The sequence below is a fragment of the Corythoichthys intestinalis genome, chromosome 4 (assembly GCF_030265065.1).
Source record: "Corythoichthys intestinalis isolate RoL2023-P3 chromosome 4, ASM3026506v1, whole genome shotgun sequence".
Taxonomy (NCBI): domain Eukaryota; kingdom Metazoa; phylum Chordata; class Actinopteri; order Syngnathiformes; family Syngnathidae; genus Corythoichthys; species Corythoichthys intestinalis.
Window position 1 is genome coordinate 27,771,622 of NC_080398.1, and position 19,186 is coordinate 27,790,807.

Below are 19,186 nucleotides of genomic sequence, written 5' to 3' on the forward strand. Positions count from 1 at the left end.
AGAGGGCAACAGATTTTGATTTAAAATGTCCTGGTATTTCAAGCTTTCATGATGCCATGCACCCTAACAAGGTTCCCAGGGCCTTTGGAAGCGAAACAGCCCCACAGCATCACTGACCCACCCCCATACTTCACAGTGGGTATGAGGTGCTTTTCAGCATGCGCATCTTTCGTGGCACGCCAGACCCACTTAGAGTGTTTGTTGCCAAAAAGCTCAATCTTGGTCTCATCTGACCAAAGCACAAGGTCCCAGAAGCCTGGGTCCGTGTAGACGCTCAATCCATTAAAAAAATAAATAAATAAAAATGCTTGTCTTTATTAAATGCTTCATTGAGTGTCTACTCAAATCCGCTCCAGCTGCTCACTTACACACAATGAGTTGTCACAGCAACTGTTTAACAAGTTAAACGATGATTGACACATGCAGCCCTTTGAAGGCCGACTCTCTGGCAAGATCAGAGCTTAACAGTCTGTCAATCATCGTTTACTTTAATAATCAACTCCAGTTCACTCTCCGACGAACAAAGAACAGGGAGAGGGAGGGAGGGAGCGGGCGTGAGACTATGCGATCGGCTCGGGACAGCTCATCAGTATTTTATTTCATTTTTTTAATTGAAAAAAAATCTGCGATGGACTGAGGGCGCGAAGTAGGGAGGGATCACTGTACATCGGCCTTAAAGGGTTTTAAGACCTTTAACTCTGAAGAGCAAGAGACGATTTTTGTTAAAAAAAAAAAAAAAGTAATATTAAAGCAACACTTGCTAACTTTTCATATTTGGTAGATTTAGTGACGCCGGTGGACAAAAGCGGTAGTGTTTTGTCTTACAGCAGGCTGCGTTTCCAATGAGGACCAATGCACATCCGCATTGTGTCGTAAAATCATGGCGGTCGCCTGCAGATGGATTAAACAACATTTCTGTTTTCAATGGCTGCGTGAAGGATGAAAAGTAATTTGATAATGAATCCAGTTGTGACTAAACAATAGCATATGACGATTAGCAACCGTGTGGCTAACCCCTCCACCCCACCGGAACTCATCAGCGCTGGAGGAGGGGCTTCACGCCAGCGAGTGAAAGCCGGGCCAATGTTTATTCTGTATATCCTGGTAGCTTCCCTTTCATTTTCCTCCTCAGACAAAACTTTTTGTCTCTTTTGTTGCTCTGCCATCGTTACAGAATTCGCACGAAAGCATCGACTTCCATCTTTGGAATGAACGAGGAAAGAGGGAAGTGACGTATCTCGTAAACCAGTCAGCACATTTGTAGTTTTTTTGTCTGTGGCAGGGTTCCTGCCACCCTCCTCAAAGTTAATTAATGCCGGTGAAAGCGATACAGACCCTCCCAAGATATATAAGAGGTGTCATTCAACGAGTTGTGAGTCAACATATTATCACAAATGTTATGAAAATATTTTATAATTGTTTTGAAAAAAGATGGATTCGTGCACGTCACTCACCACCAGAGAGAGGGAGATGGTCATAACGAGAGCAGAAATGGCCATTCCACCCAATCCTATCAGGTGTAACGTCCTTCGGCCTGCCTTTTCAACCAGGAAGAGCTAAAAGTATAAGAACAAAGCTGTAAAATATCTGAGAACAGAAAAAAAACAAAAAGGGAATAAAAATGCCATAGTTTGACACTCACGGATACGACAGTGAACACAGTGTTGACCACTCCGGCACCAATAGTGGCGTAGATGGGTTGAGTTACCCCAGCTGTTTTAAAGATACCCGTGGAGTAGTAAAATACCTAAACAAACAAAAAAGTTCAAAGTTAGTATTCAATATTTTTGCAATTTAGGTGAATGGTGATCTGGCAGGAAAATGTGATAAACAAACATGTCCGCTTCAACTCCTTTTTGTGTGCAAAGATAAAATGTCTGATGATGAACCCCTCACCCTAGTACTACAGCACAAAGTCACAAATAAATAAATATCCACAGTGTTTTTATTAATAATAACTCCACACACCACTGTATTGTGTCATACAAAGTCAATGCACATCTTAAAAAAAGCAATACTTGCAAAGAAATTGCAATAGGTACTAGTATTTATTTGCTTTACTGCAGTGACAACTTAAAAGCTGATCAAATTAGTGCTGCAACATTTAATCAATTAATTCGAGTAATTCGATTAGAAAAAATCTTCGAATCAAATTTTGCTGCTTCGAAGATTCGTTAAATCATAGTGATGTTGTAATGGGTTGTTTTGAAAGTGTTGCATTCAGATTTATTGATTTGGGTGAATACACTGCCCTCTAGTGGCAACAGTGAATATGCCATAACTCTTCTAACATGACTGAAACCAGCTGCCCCCTGTTAAGACCAACATAAGGTATGTTTAAATTTGAGCCAGTATTTTTGTTTATTCATTCGTTATTTAGTTTAGAAGTATATTTAGCAGTTTTGTTTTTTACTGTTCTTTTGTTGTACGTAGATCCTCATTTATTTATTTATATTTAATACCATTTGAGGCTAAGATCAGGCATTTTAATTTAGTTTTGAATGCATTTATTGCTCTTGATACATGAAAGAGCAATTCTGCATAGTTTGAAGAAACACTCAGGAATTTTATTTTGTATTCGTATTTAATGCTGTTTTGAAAGTGCAATATTAGCAAACCAAAATGAGGTTATTTCAGGAATGAAAACTTGTTTGCTTTACAAATCTTAAAATGTATTATTTCCCGTCACGCCAGCGAGTGAAAGCCAGGCTTTTTTTCCCTCCTCAGACAAAATGTTTTGTCTCTTTGGTTGCTCTGCCATCTTTGCAGAATTCGCGTGAAAGCGTTCGTATCGACTTTATAATGAATGGGTAAAGGAAGAAGTTGAGTATGCCGTAAAGCAGTCAGCACATTTGTAGTTTTTTTTGTGTTTGGCAGGGTTTCTGCCACCCTCCTCAAAGTTAATTAAAGAGAGTGAAAGCGATACAGACCCCCTCAAGATATAAAAGAGGTGTAATTCACCTAGTTGTCAGTCGACATATCACAAATGTTATGAAAATATTTTATAAAGGTTGAAAAGTTGCCTAGTGCTGCTTTAAATGATTGATTTATTACTTGTTTAGCTTATTGTCTGCGGGGCTTATTGGCTGCCATTGAAGGTGATAGACGTCCAATACATTTGGATGGAAGGCAGACCCCAGAGCCCTTCCACATAAAATGGATTGGAGGTCTACTAGTGATAATTTCATTTAAAGTCACACCGAAGGATAAAAAGAGCAACATGATTGGCTTTTTTTATATGTATGTATGTATAAAAATAGAGAGACAGCGAGAACCAAAAAGTGGTATTTGCCATGTGGCACATGGCAAAAATGTTTTGCCATGTGGCATTTTTTTTGCCATGTGGCAAAATGTTTTTGCCATGTGGCATTTTTTTCTGCCATGTGACAAAAATGTTTGCCATGTGGCAAAATGTTTTTGCCATGTGGCATTTTTTTTTGCCATCTGGCAAAATGTTTTTGCCATGTGGCAAAATGTTTTTGCCATGTGGCATTTTATTTGCCATGTGGCAAAATGGATTTTGCCACATGGCAAAAACAGCCACACATGTTTTTCTGCCATTTAAAATGATACAATTTGGACGTGCATAGCCGTCAATGGCAGAGCCTTACTTGGGTGCTAGTTGAATGTCGATAAGCTCTAATTTAAAGTGTATGTGTATGGTCAAAAAACACAGCCACACGTGTTTTTCTGCCATTTGAAATGAAAATACAATTTGGACGTGCATAGCCGTCAATGGCAGAGCCTTACTTGGGTGACAGTTGAATGTCGATAAGCTGTAATGTAAAATGTATGTGTATGGTCAAAAAACAGAGCCACACTTGTTTTTCTGCCATTTAAACTGAAAATACAATTTGGACGTACATAGCTGTCAATGGCAGAGCCTTAATTGGGTGACAGTTGAATGTCGATAAGCTGTAATGTGAAGTGTATGGTTAAAAAACACAGCCACACTTGTTTTTCTGCCATTTAAAATGAAAATACAATTTGGACGTAATAACTGTCAATGGCAGAGCCTTACTTGGGTGACAATTGAATGTCGATAAGCTGTAATGTAAAGTGTATGATCAAAAAACACAGCCATATACCCCCCCAAAATGGTATATAACCCCCCACTAAACAAAATGCATTTTGACACATACCCCAAATAAATGCCACATGGCAAAATCCATTTTGCCACATGGAAAAAAAATGCCATATGACAAAGAAAATGCCACATGGCAAAAAAAAATGCCACATGGCAAAAAAAAATGCCACTTAGCAAAAATAATTGCCACATGGCAAAAACATTTTGCCACATGGCAATAAAAAAATGCCACATGGCAAAAATTTTTGCCACATGCAAAAAAAATGCCACATGGCAAAAGCATTTTGCCACATGGCAAAAAAAAATGCCACATGGCAAAAGAAAATGCCACATGGCAAAAGAAAATGCCATATGACAAAAATTTGCAACATGGCAAAAACCACTTTTGGTTTTCGGCCCTGCTGGGAAAATAAGAATGACTTGTTGTGATGCTCTTTGAACACTAGTGGGCCCAGCACAACAATGTGTAATTTCCTGATAGTGGGGATACTGGTCACAAACATTTGCCATCATGGCCTCTCGCTGTGGGCTTTGCTATGATTGTCAGCAGCCACTAACACATCTAGTCAGCCTCCTTCCATGACGTTATTAACATATCCGTTAGAAATGCCACTGTACTCCTCTCCTCTGACCCCTCAAAAAGTGCCGATTATTCCAGTCAATCTATCGCGGCCCAAAGGCCATGGAGACTATTCTGTCATGCTCTAGTCATGACAAGTTTGACATCTTTCAGGGCGGACATGCCTATGGAGGAGTTCAGATTGTGGAGGAGGATGCGAGTGGTTGCAAACTGGAGTAAGCCAATAATGTAACAAAACTGAAGGTTCATTATTAGTAGATTACTTAAATGTAGTTTAGGGAAACTACTGTATATTTCAGAATAATTTTGAAAAAGGGTGCAATGGTTAACTGAGTAATTGACAACTACCATATTTTCCATATACATTTTTGTATATTAGGGCTGGCCATGGATCACTTTAACAGAATGTTAATAATGTTAATGCCATTTTGTTGATTGTTATAATAAACAAATACAGTACTTATGTACAGTATGTTGAATACTGTATATATCCATCTTGTGTCTTATCTTTCCATTCCAACAAGAATTTACAGAAAAATATGGCATATTTTATAGATGGTCTGAATTGCGATTAATTAATTTTGAAGCTGTGATTAACTCGATTAAAAATTTTAAATGTTTGACAGCCCTCATATATACATACATAACATTTATTCTACAATGACAGCAGCGTTGCTGTTGTTTTGGCTCTAATTATCTTAATAATTTTTATTAAATTACGATTTAGCCTGTTTTTCCATTTCGTAGTTATTACTATAATGTATGTTTTTTCTCCATGTTGATAAAATACTATTCCACCCAAAATGTGACTTATACTCTACTAGCGACAAACTCATTTCAATTCACAGCAGAACGATGAACGACCGTTTATGGTCGTCTAATGCCCAAATTTGCTTGAATGTTTGCTTCTAAAATCAAGCTTCTCAAATGCCAGCCATAGACTTCACTATCAGTTGACTAGACAGCTCCTACAGACATTGCGCCACGGCCTCCCGTAGGCGGCCGGGCCAGGCAGAGCGCTGTGGCAGCTTGCACTGCAATAAACTCAAACACGCGTTGCGTTCTAACGCCGGATTTAGGTGAAAACAGGACAAAAGATTTAGTGCATACAAGCAGGCAGGGTCGAGGATTCGAGGTACCGGTAGTTATTATGTAAAATAGCACTGTGCATTTACTTTGAAACATTGTGGAAAAAAATGAAATGAATGGAAAAATTCACGTAACTTTAGCTTGAAATATTTACGTAAATTGAATGATAACTGCCCAGTTGTATGCTTTTAACCAGAAATCTAGACTGTTTTACGTTCATATCTATAGAAATTCCGGGATTTGTGCATTAATTTACAAAAATTTTCAACTTAAAAAGCTCTTTGTTTTATGATGGCAACCATGTTGGATTTTGTATCCATACACAATACACAACTTTACATTCGAATAATCAGGTAATTTTCAGCCAACTGCCCGTTTTTTGATTTAAAAAAAAAAAAAAAGAGAAAAAAACAAACAAAAAAAAACTAGTAATTAAGACATTTCTGCGCCCATACAAAAAATATTTGCTTTTACGAGTTTTATTTCATGTAACATTTAATCTAAAAACTACGAGGGCCAGATACCCGGCAAGACGTGCTGAGGCAATCGTGACATCGGAATGCATCCCAAATAAGTTGTGATTGTATATCGAAAAATGCAAAATTTGCGTTTGTTGAGTAAAATCAAGATGATTCTGCATACTTTCCTCAAGTATTAAGATTCTGATGTGAAAATTTATTAGTTGTTGAAAACTTAAGTTGCTATTTCGGGCAAAAACTTATATGTTAAATATTACTAAAATGAAAATGTAGGTGGATTTTTGTGCATCTAGTGTAAATCTGAGAATTTTATAGCCATTTTAAGTTTTGTTTTACTTATGTAAAAATAATTAATTGGGATTTTATTAGGGAACAACACTGAATTTTTTGATGCCGCTGCTCATGGAGACTCATATATGCCTAAGGGAGGCCTGTTTTGGTTTTAGGTTTGCTCGCGGCTTTGGTTTTGAAAATATTAGAATTTTAAGTTTTTTTAAAATTGCCCCCCTACGGAGTGGCCCCGCGCCCCGTTTCCCATCAACTGATAGTGAAGTTTATGTGCCAGCCTGTCCCAACTTCCCAAGGAAATTTACAAGCCTACTCACGGCGTTGATGCCCGACAGCTGCTGAGACAACTGCAGCACAATAGCGATAATGATAGGCTGGCGGTAGTTGCGAGCGCGGAAGAGCTCCAAGATGGTAACTTTCTTCTCCATGGCCATCTTCATCCCTTCTTCCTTCATCTCATTGATATCTTCACTCACATCCTCACAGCCACGGAGACGTACCAGAGCTGCGAGGAGAATCAAAACGAGAAGATGAGTTGAGAATTTCACGTCCGGTGGTGCATGTTTGCTGGTTTGAACCTTTCCTGGCTTCGTCCTCCTGATTGAGGACAATGAGGAGGTATCGGGGGCTTTCGGGGCAAAAGGGTAGCATGATGCTTTGCAGGATTGCAGGCAGAGCAGTCAGGGCGAGGAGGATGGGCCATAGAGTATCCGAGCCCAGAAGAGACTCCAAACCAAAGATCTGGAAATCAGATAAAACATTATTACAGAACTGAATGCTAAAGTACAAACTCTGCAGCAATTTTTACCTGCGCCACCAGGATTCCAATCACCACGCCAAGTTGGTGCAAGGTCCCGAAAGCTCCCCGAAGAGCCGTGGGGGCAATCTCCCCAACGTACATTGGCGTCAGTCCCGTACACAAACCGCAGAAGATGCCGATGATCAACCGTCCGACGATAACCATCTCGAAGGAGCGACTCAGGCTGGACAGTCCCATCAGACCGCCACCCACCAGGGCCAACACGTTGGCCAGAAGCATAGACTTCCTCCTGCCGAACTTGTTGACGACGACACCCACGCTGAAGGAGCCCAGCATGCCGCCGACGCTGAAGATGGCCACGGCAAAACTCCACACAATTGTGGTGATTCCCGGGGTGAAGGGATTGTCGAAGCGTTCCAGAGACACATTGTAGAAAAATTGACGCAGTTTCTGTTGAAGTACACGTGGACATTTAAAGGGACATTCTCGTCATTTTGATGTTTTGATGATGATGACCCTTCTTATTTTTCCCCATTTCAACTGGGATGGCTGACATTGAATTATTATACTTTACTGCCATTGACGGCGAGAGACGTCCAATCCATTGTTACTGGGACGATGAGCATTTACAGCCAGTCACCCCCGCAGTGTTGTTGTCGTAATCAATGACGATAATGAAAATATTTCATCAACAATTTTTTATCATGACGTTGACGAGCTATAAGCTTCGGAGACTAAAACATGACGAGATGGATGCCAGTTGTCATTTGACGAGACCGAGACAGAAATTTGCCAGTTTCCGTCATAAGTTCACCATGAGTGATATTTTCTTATCGTATGTGTAGTTAGCACACATTTTAGCAGTGTTTGGTCGTGTCACTCGTGTGACGTGCTGCACCCCCCCCCCCCTCCATAGGCCTAATCGTATGCCCATTCCAGGCTCCTTTTGTGAAACATGTGTCAGGTGCTGCTTGATAAGTTTTGTTTTTATATCTTGGCTATGCCATGTTGCTTTAGGCAAGGCAAGGCAAGGCAAATTTATTTATATAGCACAATTCAACACAAGGCAATTCAAAGTGCTTTACATCACATGAAGATCATAAAAATCACATTTAAATCAATACAACGTAAAAACCAGGACAATCAAAATAGGAAATAAAATTCTACATAAAAAATCGCATTTAATCACAAATAGAATAAGAACAAATATATTTAAAAAAATTAAAAATAAAACAAAAACTACCAAGTAATAATTGAAATCAGCAATGGAGATAAGCACAAGAGGAATTGAAAGCAAGTAGATTGAGATATATAGACAGTTATGGATATGCAGTGCGAAACAAAAGCGTTTTTAGCCCTAATTTAAAGGAGCTAACAGTTTGAGCATACTTCAGACGTTCAGGTAACTTGTTCCAGAGGTCAGGAGCATAATAACTAAATGCTGCCTAAAAGCTTTAGCCTCGAAAGCTCTGTGCTGAGTGATCATCACATATTAAACTAACTTGTAGCGTTAGCATTAGGAGTGGGAACCTCTTGGTACCTCACAATACGATACAATTTGCGATGCAAAGCTCACGATAACGATGATCTGACTATATGGCAATACAATGATTATCGATACATTGGTCAGGAAATCATTCTAGGATATTCTAAAAACAACTAATAAACTGAAAAACAAGCTTCTCGTGTGAATTGGAATGAGTTTGTCACGAGTAGACGTCCAATCCATTTGAACTGGGAGGGTGGCGGCGAATGAACATTCGTTCATTCGCTGCCATCCCTCCCACTTGAAACGGATTGAACGTCTATGGCCGTCAGTAGCAGCCAATGCCAGGCAATGAGGTAATTTTGGGCCATTTAAGGTCATTTACCTGTTGATTTTCAGTTGCTTCCTGCTGATTTTGGGGTATTTTATGGGTCACTTCCTGTTCGTTTTGTGTTACAGAACAGGAAGTGACCTGGGAATCACCCAAATGAATAGGCAGTGACTCAAACTCAACAGGAAATGACCTGAAAATGCCCTAAAATGAACAGCATGTGACCTATAAATGCCCTGAAAATCTGACAGAACGACTGTGAATGCTCTGGTTTCGAATGAACGAAAGTTCCCAGTCTAAATGGATTGGGTGTCTAGCACTGTCAAGACAGCCTTAGAGTTAACTGAGACACGATCATGGTGGAAGATTTTGGTTCATTTGTCCCACTTGTTGGTTCCCCCTTGCCTGGCTCTGCCAAACTATTCTCCCTGTATTTTTCAAACACTGAGAGAAATAGTCTGGGAACCATCCCATTAACGGCCTTTTCGAGCAGGTACAAAATCAATCGACAAATCAGATTCGTTTATTTGCGTGACGTGTTCTTAACGAGCAACGTCACTGTTGCGCGTTGAAAGTCGTCTCCACAACACAGATGGTCAACGGGATAACCGAGAACTTGTTCCAATCCGCGGTAAATTCTGTTTTAAATGACCAAAAGCACATCGACACGAGTCATTGACAATAGTCTGTCTCGCGCTAGCCATGTTGAATAAACTCCGCTCTCTTCGTATGTTTACTTTTGCGCGCAAGCCCCTCGTGCTTCCGTCGTCAGTTAATAACGTCACGTCTGCCCGTCGCTGATTGGTCCACTCCGCTGTCTGTTTGTTGTGGCTTGCTCCGCCCTGGAAATTGTATCCGTGGGAATGGTGGCCAGACTCAATAGCTGGAACAGCGTTGAGTCTGGTGTACCAGGCAAGGTCCCCCCCCCCTTTTTTTTTTTTTCTTTTTAAGAAATTGACACCTTTTTAAAATGATATCTCGATTCTTGCGGTAGCATATCGATAACCTTTTGGGATACAAAGTAGAGCTGTCCCGACTAGTCGACGTAGTCGACGTCATCGATGACGTAAATCCGTCGACGAGCACAACATGCCGTCGACGGTTAATGAAGGGTTAAAAAAATATATGCGTGGAAAGTTAGAATGTCGGATGCTCTGTTTGCAAGCGGGGAAAGCGGCACAAAGCCAAAAAAAAGCGCACCAGAGTGTCCAAAACATTGACTTATTTCAAAGAAACAAAGGAGAGTACACTCTTCTGTCCTGTCTCTTCAGTGCCAAGCTTGGCTGCACGTCGGCCGTGAATAAACACCTCAAGCGCCTTCACGCAGTTTGTAATTTTTTTTTTTTTTTCATTTTTTGTACACCAGAGGGTGCTGTCGCCTTACTAAATAATAATGTTTGCTATTAGTATTGTTCTCAATGCTAATTGAAAGGTTTATTTCATGATTTCATGTTAAGGTTTATTTTATGATATAGAAAATTATATAAGGTTAAAAGGTCATAAATATATACAGTATATACAGTGATTGCACTCAAGGGAGAGATTGTCAATGATAAGGTAATAAGGTAAAGGCAATTCATATAGGCAATTCATTGATATATAAATAAGGTTTAAAAGGAAAAAGGTGAAAAGTTTTTGTTAATTTCTAATTGTGTTGCTTTATTTCTGTGCGCCGTAGCTCTTACGGTGTGTTTACATCAAGGATGGAATAAAAGTTGTAAACCATCAGTTTAAGAGACCATCTTTTCAATCGGGATGCTACACTAGTTAATTCTATCAGCATTTGAACTCATTGTTTATTTGTGATTTATTATTGTTATTTACGTGTTTATTTGTACTTTAATAAATGATTTGAGTGTTCCAATATGTTTTTTTTTAAATTGATAAGCGTCAACAAAAATTTCATTGCTAAATTAGTTAAAAAAATAAATAGATAAAAAATTAATTATTAGATTAGTCGACTAATCGTAAAAATAGTCGGCTGACTAATCGGGAGAAAATTAGTCGTTTGGGACAGCCCTAATACAAAGTATCACGATATTTCACCATTTCGATATTTTGTCACACCCCTAGTTAGCATAGAGTTCGCATTAGCATTAGCATTTAGCGCAGTGACTCTGTGAGTGTCTTAAACTCTTGGAAAACTTTTTACATACAGTTTGTGGTGTCCAGGTGAGTTCAATTAATTGCAAATAATGTGCTGTTTTCCTGCTGAGTGTGTACTATCATCATGAAGATGTTGATGTCCTTGTAGACTATACAATTATGTGCTCATCTGTCAATGTTCATTCGAAATTGTTGGAAACCTTTTATTTATTTACTAATTAATGGCCTAAAACTTTTAAAGTTTATAGACGAAAACATTTTGAGAGTTGTGGAAAAAAATTAGAAGACATTTGCGTTTTCGTTGACTAAAACTAGACGAAGACTAACACATTTTGAAATAACTAAAATATGACTAAGACTAATAAGTATTTTTATCCAAAAGAATAAGATGAAAATTAAAAGAGCTGCCAAAAACAACACTGCATCCCAGTCAAATTGGGTTGGACGTCTTTCACCGTCAATGGCACCTGATGGGTTAAACATAGTTAGCTTCTTTTTTTATCAAGTCAAATTTGGTGGGGTTGTTAACAGCATTCTTTTCTATGACTCAGATCAAATAATTAATTCGTGTTGCCTTCTACTGGAGTGTCCCTTTAACATGAAAAACGAACAGTGCTTGTATGGATGTATTTATTCTTCGCCAATCCACAAGAGGGAACCACAGCAGTGATCATTGTGCTGTCTATTTCAAATGGACTGGAGAGGAGGGTCTGACTGCAGCCCAAGAGCCAAGCGACAGCCGCTACCAACCACACCTCATACAAACCACGCCTGCTGTTGGTACTGTGGCGCAAAGAATTTGTTTACTATGTTAAATTCAAAGGGTTTTTCTGGGAGGACAATAGGCCCTAGCCCAATTCCTTACCCTAATCTTAACACAGGGACAGTTGAAATTCCAAAAAATGAATAATTATTACATTTTTATTCTTATAACATATTTTATTCATATAACGCATTGGCCCGAATACAAGACGGTGTTTTTTGCATTGAAATAAGACTAAAAAAGAGGGGGTCGTCTTATATTCGTGGTCTAGACATTATACCCATTCACGACGGTAGATGGCACCAGATATCATTGAAGCGATGTTCTGTCATGACATATCTCAGCTACTCAAGTTTAACCAGTTTGCATTATTTTATTGCAATGTTTTTCCTTATTCAGATTTGTTTCAAGACTACAGTTACAGTTAGACCTCACTTTGACGGTTTTTGCAGTTATTGCAATTTTGTTGTTTTATCACAATAGATTGGTTTATTTACATTTCAAAAAGCAGAAGCCATTCATTTACGAATGTGATTGCACCTTCATTTACATTAGAGATGTCCCGATCGATCGGGATGCCGATCAATCCGATCGATCGGGATGCCGTTCGATCGGGTCCGATCACGTCATTTTCAAAGTATCGGAATCTGCAAAGAAATTTCGGCCATGCCTTTTTTTAATATTTTTTTTTTTAAATTAAATCATTTTCTAATTGTATTTGACTTTACAGACATAATATGTTACACTCATCCAGAGTCTTTAGGTTAGGCTTAAGGTAGGGTTATCAAATTTATCCCGATGACGGCGGTAATTAATTTTTAAAAAATGTATCACGTTAAATATTTAACGCAATTAATGCATGCGTTGTACTACCCTCTCATGCATTGTCGCGCTCAATCTGTGATGGCGCTGTTTTACCCATTTAGAGAGATAATAGGCAGCAAAAGATGAGTAGAGTGAATTTTGGCAGCCTTTGGAGCCTTTTTTTAATAGGCTAAAGCCTTACAATCCCCTTCCCTACGATTAGAAATATGGGAAGCCAGGTGGGGTGGCAAGGTAGCAATTTATCTTTTTCTTAATACCTTGTTAGTTCCCAACGCAGAGAAGATATATTAATTGGTAGCACTACGCATAGTCATGGTTCCACTTCCCATCATGCATTTGGGTTGAATGGCAGCAGTATCATTTACTGAAAGCTCAACAAATACACTAGATGGCACTATTTAGTCACAATATACAAAGTCACAAGTCTTTCTATCCGTGGATCCCTCTCACAGAAAGAATGTTAATAATGTAAATGCCATCTTGAGGATTTAGTGTCATAATAAACAAATACAGTACTTATGTACTGTATGTTGAATGTATATATTCGTCCAAGTTTTATTCATTTTTTTTCTTAAAGCATTGCCAAAATGTATATGATAGGAAAAAATTATCGGGAAGGATTGGAATTGAATCGGGAGCAAAAAAACATGATCGGAACGACCCTAGTTCAAAGCCTTTCAAAAATGTATATTAAAGCCTGTTTTGAGCCTTTGAATTTTATGGGGGGTGGAAAATATTCATTTTTTGGGGGCGTTTTGTTTTTCGTCATTTTTGTTTTCACAGAACCACATTTGTATTTTCATGTGAATTTAAATTAGTTTGTCTGTACTACACATCTAAGCCATATTGAATCGGGAGCAAAAAAAAGCAATCGGATCGGGAAATATCGGGATCGGCAGATACTCAAACTAAAACGATCGGGATCAGATCGGTTGCAAAAAAACATGATCGGAACAACTCTAATTCTAAGCTAAAAATGACATTAAGATTTGAATGAGGCAAAATAACATGATTTTTCTCTCAAATATATTGTTATAATCATTTGTTTCGGATGTACTGTAATTGTTTTCTGTATAAAAATAATTTGGTGTTCAAACTTTTTTTTTTTCTTTTTCCAAACTTGAGTCTTGAAAAAGAAGGGGCCGTCTTATAATCAGGGCCGTCTTATATTCGGGCCAATACGGTCATTCGTATTATACACCGTAAATGTACCAATTAGTATTATTGTTACATTTATCATTTTGACATTCACAATATATTTAGCAATGTACAAAATATCACTAAGAATAATTGACAACTCAATACAATTATAAACCATATTATTCTAATTATAGCTTTAAAATTAGAAAATATATATTTTAACATATTTTTATATACTAATTAAATAATAGATAATTATATTAAAAATGTGTTATTCAAAATGAAAGTCTAAATTATGTAAATGGATGTAGTAGAAATATGAATAATTACTAGGGTTGTTCCGATTATGTTTTTTTGCTCCCGATCCGATCCCGATCGTTTTAGTTTGAGTATCTACCGATCTGATTGCTTCTTTTTTTGCTCCCGATTCAATTCCAACCGATCTGATTGCTTCTTTTTTTGCTCCCGATTCAATTCCAATCATCATTTAAAAGAAACTGCTGTATTTTAAGCCAAAACAACTGTTGTGTTTGATAGAACAATATGTCTATATGCTGCCAAAGCAGATTCATGGCGCATTAAGCCCCCGAACTATTTTTAATATGCCCATTTTAACCTAGAAACCATCGTTTACAGACGTCGCGCCACCGTTTTTGTTTCAACCCAGCCATAACATAAAGGTAATTAGTTATATTTATTATTCAAAATGTCTGTCATTTTTAGCTTAGAATTAGAGTTGTTCCGATCATGTTTTTTTGCAACCGATCTGATCCCGATCGTTTTAGTTTGAGTATCTGCCGATCCCGATATTTCCCGATCCGATTGCTTTTTTCTGCTCCCGATTCAATATGGCTTAGATGTGTAGTACAGACAAACTAATTTAAATTCACATGAAAATACAAATGTGGTTCTGTGAAAACAAAAATGACGAAAAACAAAACGCCCCCAAAAAATGAATATTTTCCACCCCCCATAAAATTCAAAGGCTCAAAACAGGCTTTAATATACATTTTTGAAAGGCTTTGAACTAGGGTCGTTCCGATCATGTTTTTTTGCTCCCGATTCAATTCCAATCCTTCCCGATAATTTTTCCCTATCATATACATTTTGGCAATGCTTTAAAAAAAAAATGAATAAAACTTGGACGAATATATACATTCAACATACAGTACACAAGTACTGTATTTGTTTATTATGACAATAAATCCTCAAGATGGCATTTACATTATTAACATTCTTTCTGTGAGAGGGATCCACGGATAGAAAGACTTGTGACTTTGTATATTGTGACTAAATATTGCCATCTAGTGTATTTGTTGAGCTTTCAGTAAATGATACTGTAGTCATGCCCAAATGCATGATGGGAAGTGGAACCATGACTGTGCGTAGTGCTACCAATTGATATATCTTCTCTGCGTTGGGAAATAACATAAGGTGTTAAGAAAAAGATCAATTGCTACCTTGTTTCCCCACATTGCTTCCGATGATATTTCTAATTGTAGGGAGAGGGATTGTAAGGCTTTAGCCAATTAAAAAAAGGCTTCAAATGCTGCCAAAATTCACTCCACTCATTTAACGCTGCCTTTTATCTCTCTATATAGGTAAAGCGGTGCCATTACAGATTGAGCGCGACAATGCGTGAGTGGGTCGTTCAACGCATGCATTAATTGCGTTAAATATTTTAACGTGATACATTTTTTAAAAAATTAATCACCGTCATTATTGGGATAAATTTGATAACCCTACCTTAAGCCTAAACTAAAGACTCTGGATGAGTGTAACATATTATGTCTGTAGTTAAATACAATTAGAAAACGATTTAATTAAAAAATATGTATATATTAAAAAAAGGCATAGCCGATATTTTTTTGCCGATTCCGATACTTTGAAAATGACGTGATCGGACATCTCTAATAATTACTATTATTTACATATTTTCTTATTATTATGAGTTTTATAATCTGATATATTAAAATTGTATAGCCATATTATGACTACAATATTTCGCATTAATAGATTTTTAAACATCAAATTTTAATATTATTATAATACAAAATTTCTTTATACACAGGTAAATCAAAATGGAAGGTATTTAGAGCAATGAAATATAATATTTTACTGAAAATAAAAATATATAACAATAAATGTGATGTTACATAATACTATAATGAACATTATTCATTGTCAGTTTTTATTTTGAAATCATGAAAAGAATACATTGCAAGAGGAGAAAATGTTATTTTACGATCATAAATTCTGATTTTAACAACAGTATTTTCGGAAACACAATTGCTGCTCCAGCTCTTCGGTTGTTACCTAATGTTTAATGCTGTCAACAACAACTATAAACGGATATATATTCATATTTAAACATAAAATATTTGGCCAAGCACACACACCTGTTCGGGTGCATTGATGACCCCGGTGTTGTACCCAAACTGCAGCGAGCCGATGACTGCAGTGGACACGCAGTACAGCAGGTAGAAGGTGACTTTCTTCTGCTTGGGCTGTTTATGAAGACAAACGAGAGGAGAGAGACAACAAAGCGGATGAGACGAGAACAACACGTGAATGCTATTTCCCCGAGAATTGAACAGTGGATGTGAAGTGTTCCTGCCTTTTGACAAAGCCCTTGTTGTTGAAAGACACACTGGCCGTCACTCAAGCACAATGAGCCTTTTCCACATCTCGGCTCTCGCTGGCACTTTTCAATATGCTCGCATTGGAGCTACACTACTTGCTGTGTTACTGGAAAGTCACAGCAAAAAGCACCTGCAGGGACTGAGAGGGAACTCTCTTGTTTTTCCCCCTCTTGAGTAAAGCGGGCTTAGGGCATAAGAAGCTGATAATACTGCAGAAATTTACTGCATGCCTTTAGAAATCCCTCCGAAATTTCACTTTGAGAAGACAACATTGCTTATTGGGGTGTTTGTTTAACTCTCTAACTGTTTGTCTGTATCGCTTTCACCAGCAATAATTACAGTAACTTTGAGGAGGGTGGCAGGAACCCTGTCACACACAAAGAAAACTATAAATGTGCTGACTGCTTTACGGCATACATCACTGCCTCCTTTCCCCATTCATTATTAAGACGGAAATCGATGCAAATGCTTTCGCGCGAATTCTGCAAAGATGGCAGAGCAACAAAGGAGAAAAAAAGTTTTATCTGAGGAGGGAAAAAAGACAGGCTACCAGGATATACAGAATAAACATAGGCCTGGGTTTTACTCGCTGGCGTGACACCCCTACCCCATTCTCCAACCAAACTTGTCAGCGCTGATGAGTTTGGGTGGGATGGGGGCTTTAGCCACACGGCTGCTGTCATATGCTATTGTTTAGAAACAACTGGATTCATTACCTTACTTTTCAAGGAAAAAAAACAGTAAAAATTACATATTACATATTGTCAGGTAGTTGAGAATATCAGCCAAAAAAAGCATTTTGAAATGTTATCGGATAATATCGACATCGGTTTTGGGCCAATATGCATAAGGCAGTGCTGTCATGTCCACTTATTGTTTTGTTGCCCCATGCTGGCGCTTAGGTGTAATTATGATTAGAGGTGCACGATAATTTTCGGTCCCATAATTATCGGTCCGATAATAGGAATTATGACGTCATCCCCATAAATCCAATAACATCATATATTCTTGGCCCTATTAATAATACTTTTGGCACAGTGTCGGATTGGGATTTGTGCGTTTGTTTCCACTCCTGTTTTTCCAGTATGCAAAGTTTTGTTACCGTCTTTGTTTTGTTCATTACAATAATGTTCATGTCATCATGAAATTCTGGTTCGGTCAAAGGCGAATCTAAGCTGAATCAACCACTAGTATTTTTGACCTACAGGTGTTCAAAAACTCAGGTGAATATACATTTAAAAATTATATATATATTATCGGTTATCGTATCGGTATCGGCCTTGAGGAGCAGGAAGTTATAGATATTGGTATCGGTTTAAAAAAATTGATATCGTGCACCCTTAATTATTATTGATAAGTTCACGCATTTTCTGCTGACGTAATCAATTGTCGACTCGAGCTCATTGCGAATAGAATCAGCTAAATGGACGAGATAATGTTTGCAGCCAATGTACCATAGCAGTTCTTGCCATCTCACCACTGTTTGTGCCTTATATAAACATCGCTTGTAAGTTATATTCTTCCTTTGTTTGACATTGATTAGCATTGTGTACTATGTTGGAGATGTGCATATTTTGCTTTGTTTGCATTTGTGGTAAAATGTGAATACATTATTTCATTGCTTGCAAACTGTGCTACCAGTTGCTATTCAAATTGACACGTGGTGTATACTTTGCTTTATTTCATGACTTTATTTCAAATCATTGACACAATGTTTTGTTCTTTTCAGTTTTACTAAAAAGTATCGGTGCTCTTGTCAAGAGAAAGATGACCACAGTAAACCCAATTCAACTACACTCCAGTGTCTGACTTCTCTTTAGAGTCTGATTTGTTCGCTATCTGTCAATTCGTGTACCCACACACACATTGAGGACAGAATAAGTGATTTATTGGCATGTTGCACTTCCACATGAAGCCAAAAAACTGATGTTTGTACTATTTTTATTGCAACAATAAATATAGTGCAATATAGGCACTTTTCCCATAACTTCAGCTGAAGTTGTTCTCTTATTTTTCCACAGAATATTTTTTGGAAAACTTTGAAGTTGTTACATTTATTATTAGTAAAGCATCCAGCGGGGCATCACAATACAATTTGCCACAATATGTTAAGTCCACGACCGCATATATCGTTATCAGTTTGATATCGATATTGGATTTTTGGAGTTGGACAGCATCTGGATATCGGTCATCGGTTTAAAAGTAATTATCGGACAACTCTAGTAAATATTTGCATTTATTCATTTAACTATTATTTTTTTACAAAACACTAATTTACTTAAAAAATATATATTAACGGGGGAAAAAAACTGTAAATATTCTGTAAAATTATACTACTCTTTTTTTGGGTGAGAAACACAAAATCATTTAACCAGACAGACAAAATGATGTAGCAGGCCTATAGTCCCCGAGCCGCGGGTTTGACACCAGCATTGGAATTTTCTTAGAGATTCTTTGCGTATCCCAAACATTAGAAACCCTTTCACTGCCCCTGATGGCGATAGATGGCCACCCATTCAGTTGCTGCCAACATTTCCAGTTCAAATGGATTGGACATCTATTGCAGACAACAGCAAACAATGAGAGTTAAGGGGAAATTTTTTTTTTAAA

The 19,186-nt window shown here is 37.8% G+C and overlaps 1 protein-coding gene across 2 annotated transcripts in view; it reads right to left on the reverse strand.

The window, feature by feature from the left end:
• slc2a3b (solute carrier family 2 member 3b) overlaps positions 1 to 19,186 on the reverse strand; it is a 134,292-nt gene that overhangs the window by 5,240 nt on the left and 109,866 nt on the right. For both annotated transcript variants that reach the window (XM_057833622.1, XM_057833621.1), the window contains exons 3-8: positions 16,334 to 16,441; positions 7,332 to 7,733; positions 7,102 to 7,264; positions 6,841 to 7,028; positions 1,643 to 1,747; positions 1,455 to 1,556 (exon numbers count right to left, since the gene is read on the reverse strand). In XM_057833622.1, the coding sequence (XP_057689605.1) occupies positions 1,455 to 1,556; positions 1,643 to 1,747; positions 6,841 to 7,028; positions 7,102 to 7,264; positions 7,332 to 7,733; positions 16,334 to 16,441 (1,068 nt within the window). The remainder of the gene's footprint in view (positions 1 to 1,454; positions 1,557 to 1,642; positions 1,748 to 6,840; positions 7,029 to 7,101; positions 7,265 to 7,331; positions 7,734 to 16,333; positions 16,442 to 19,186) is intronic.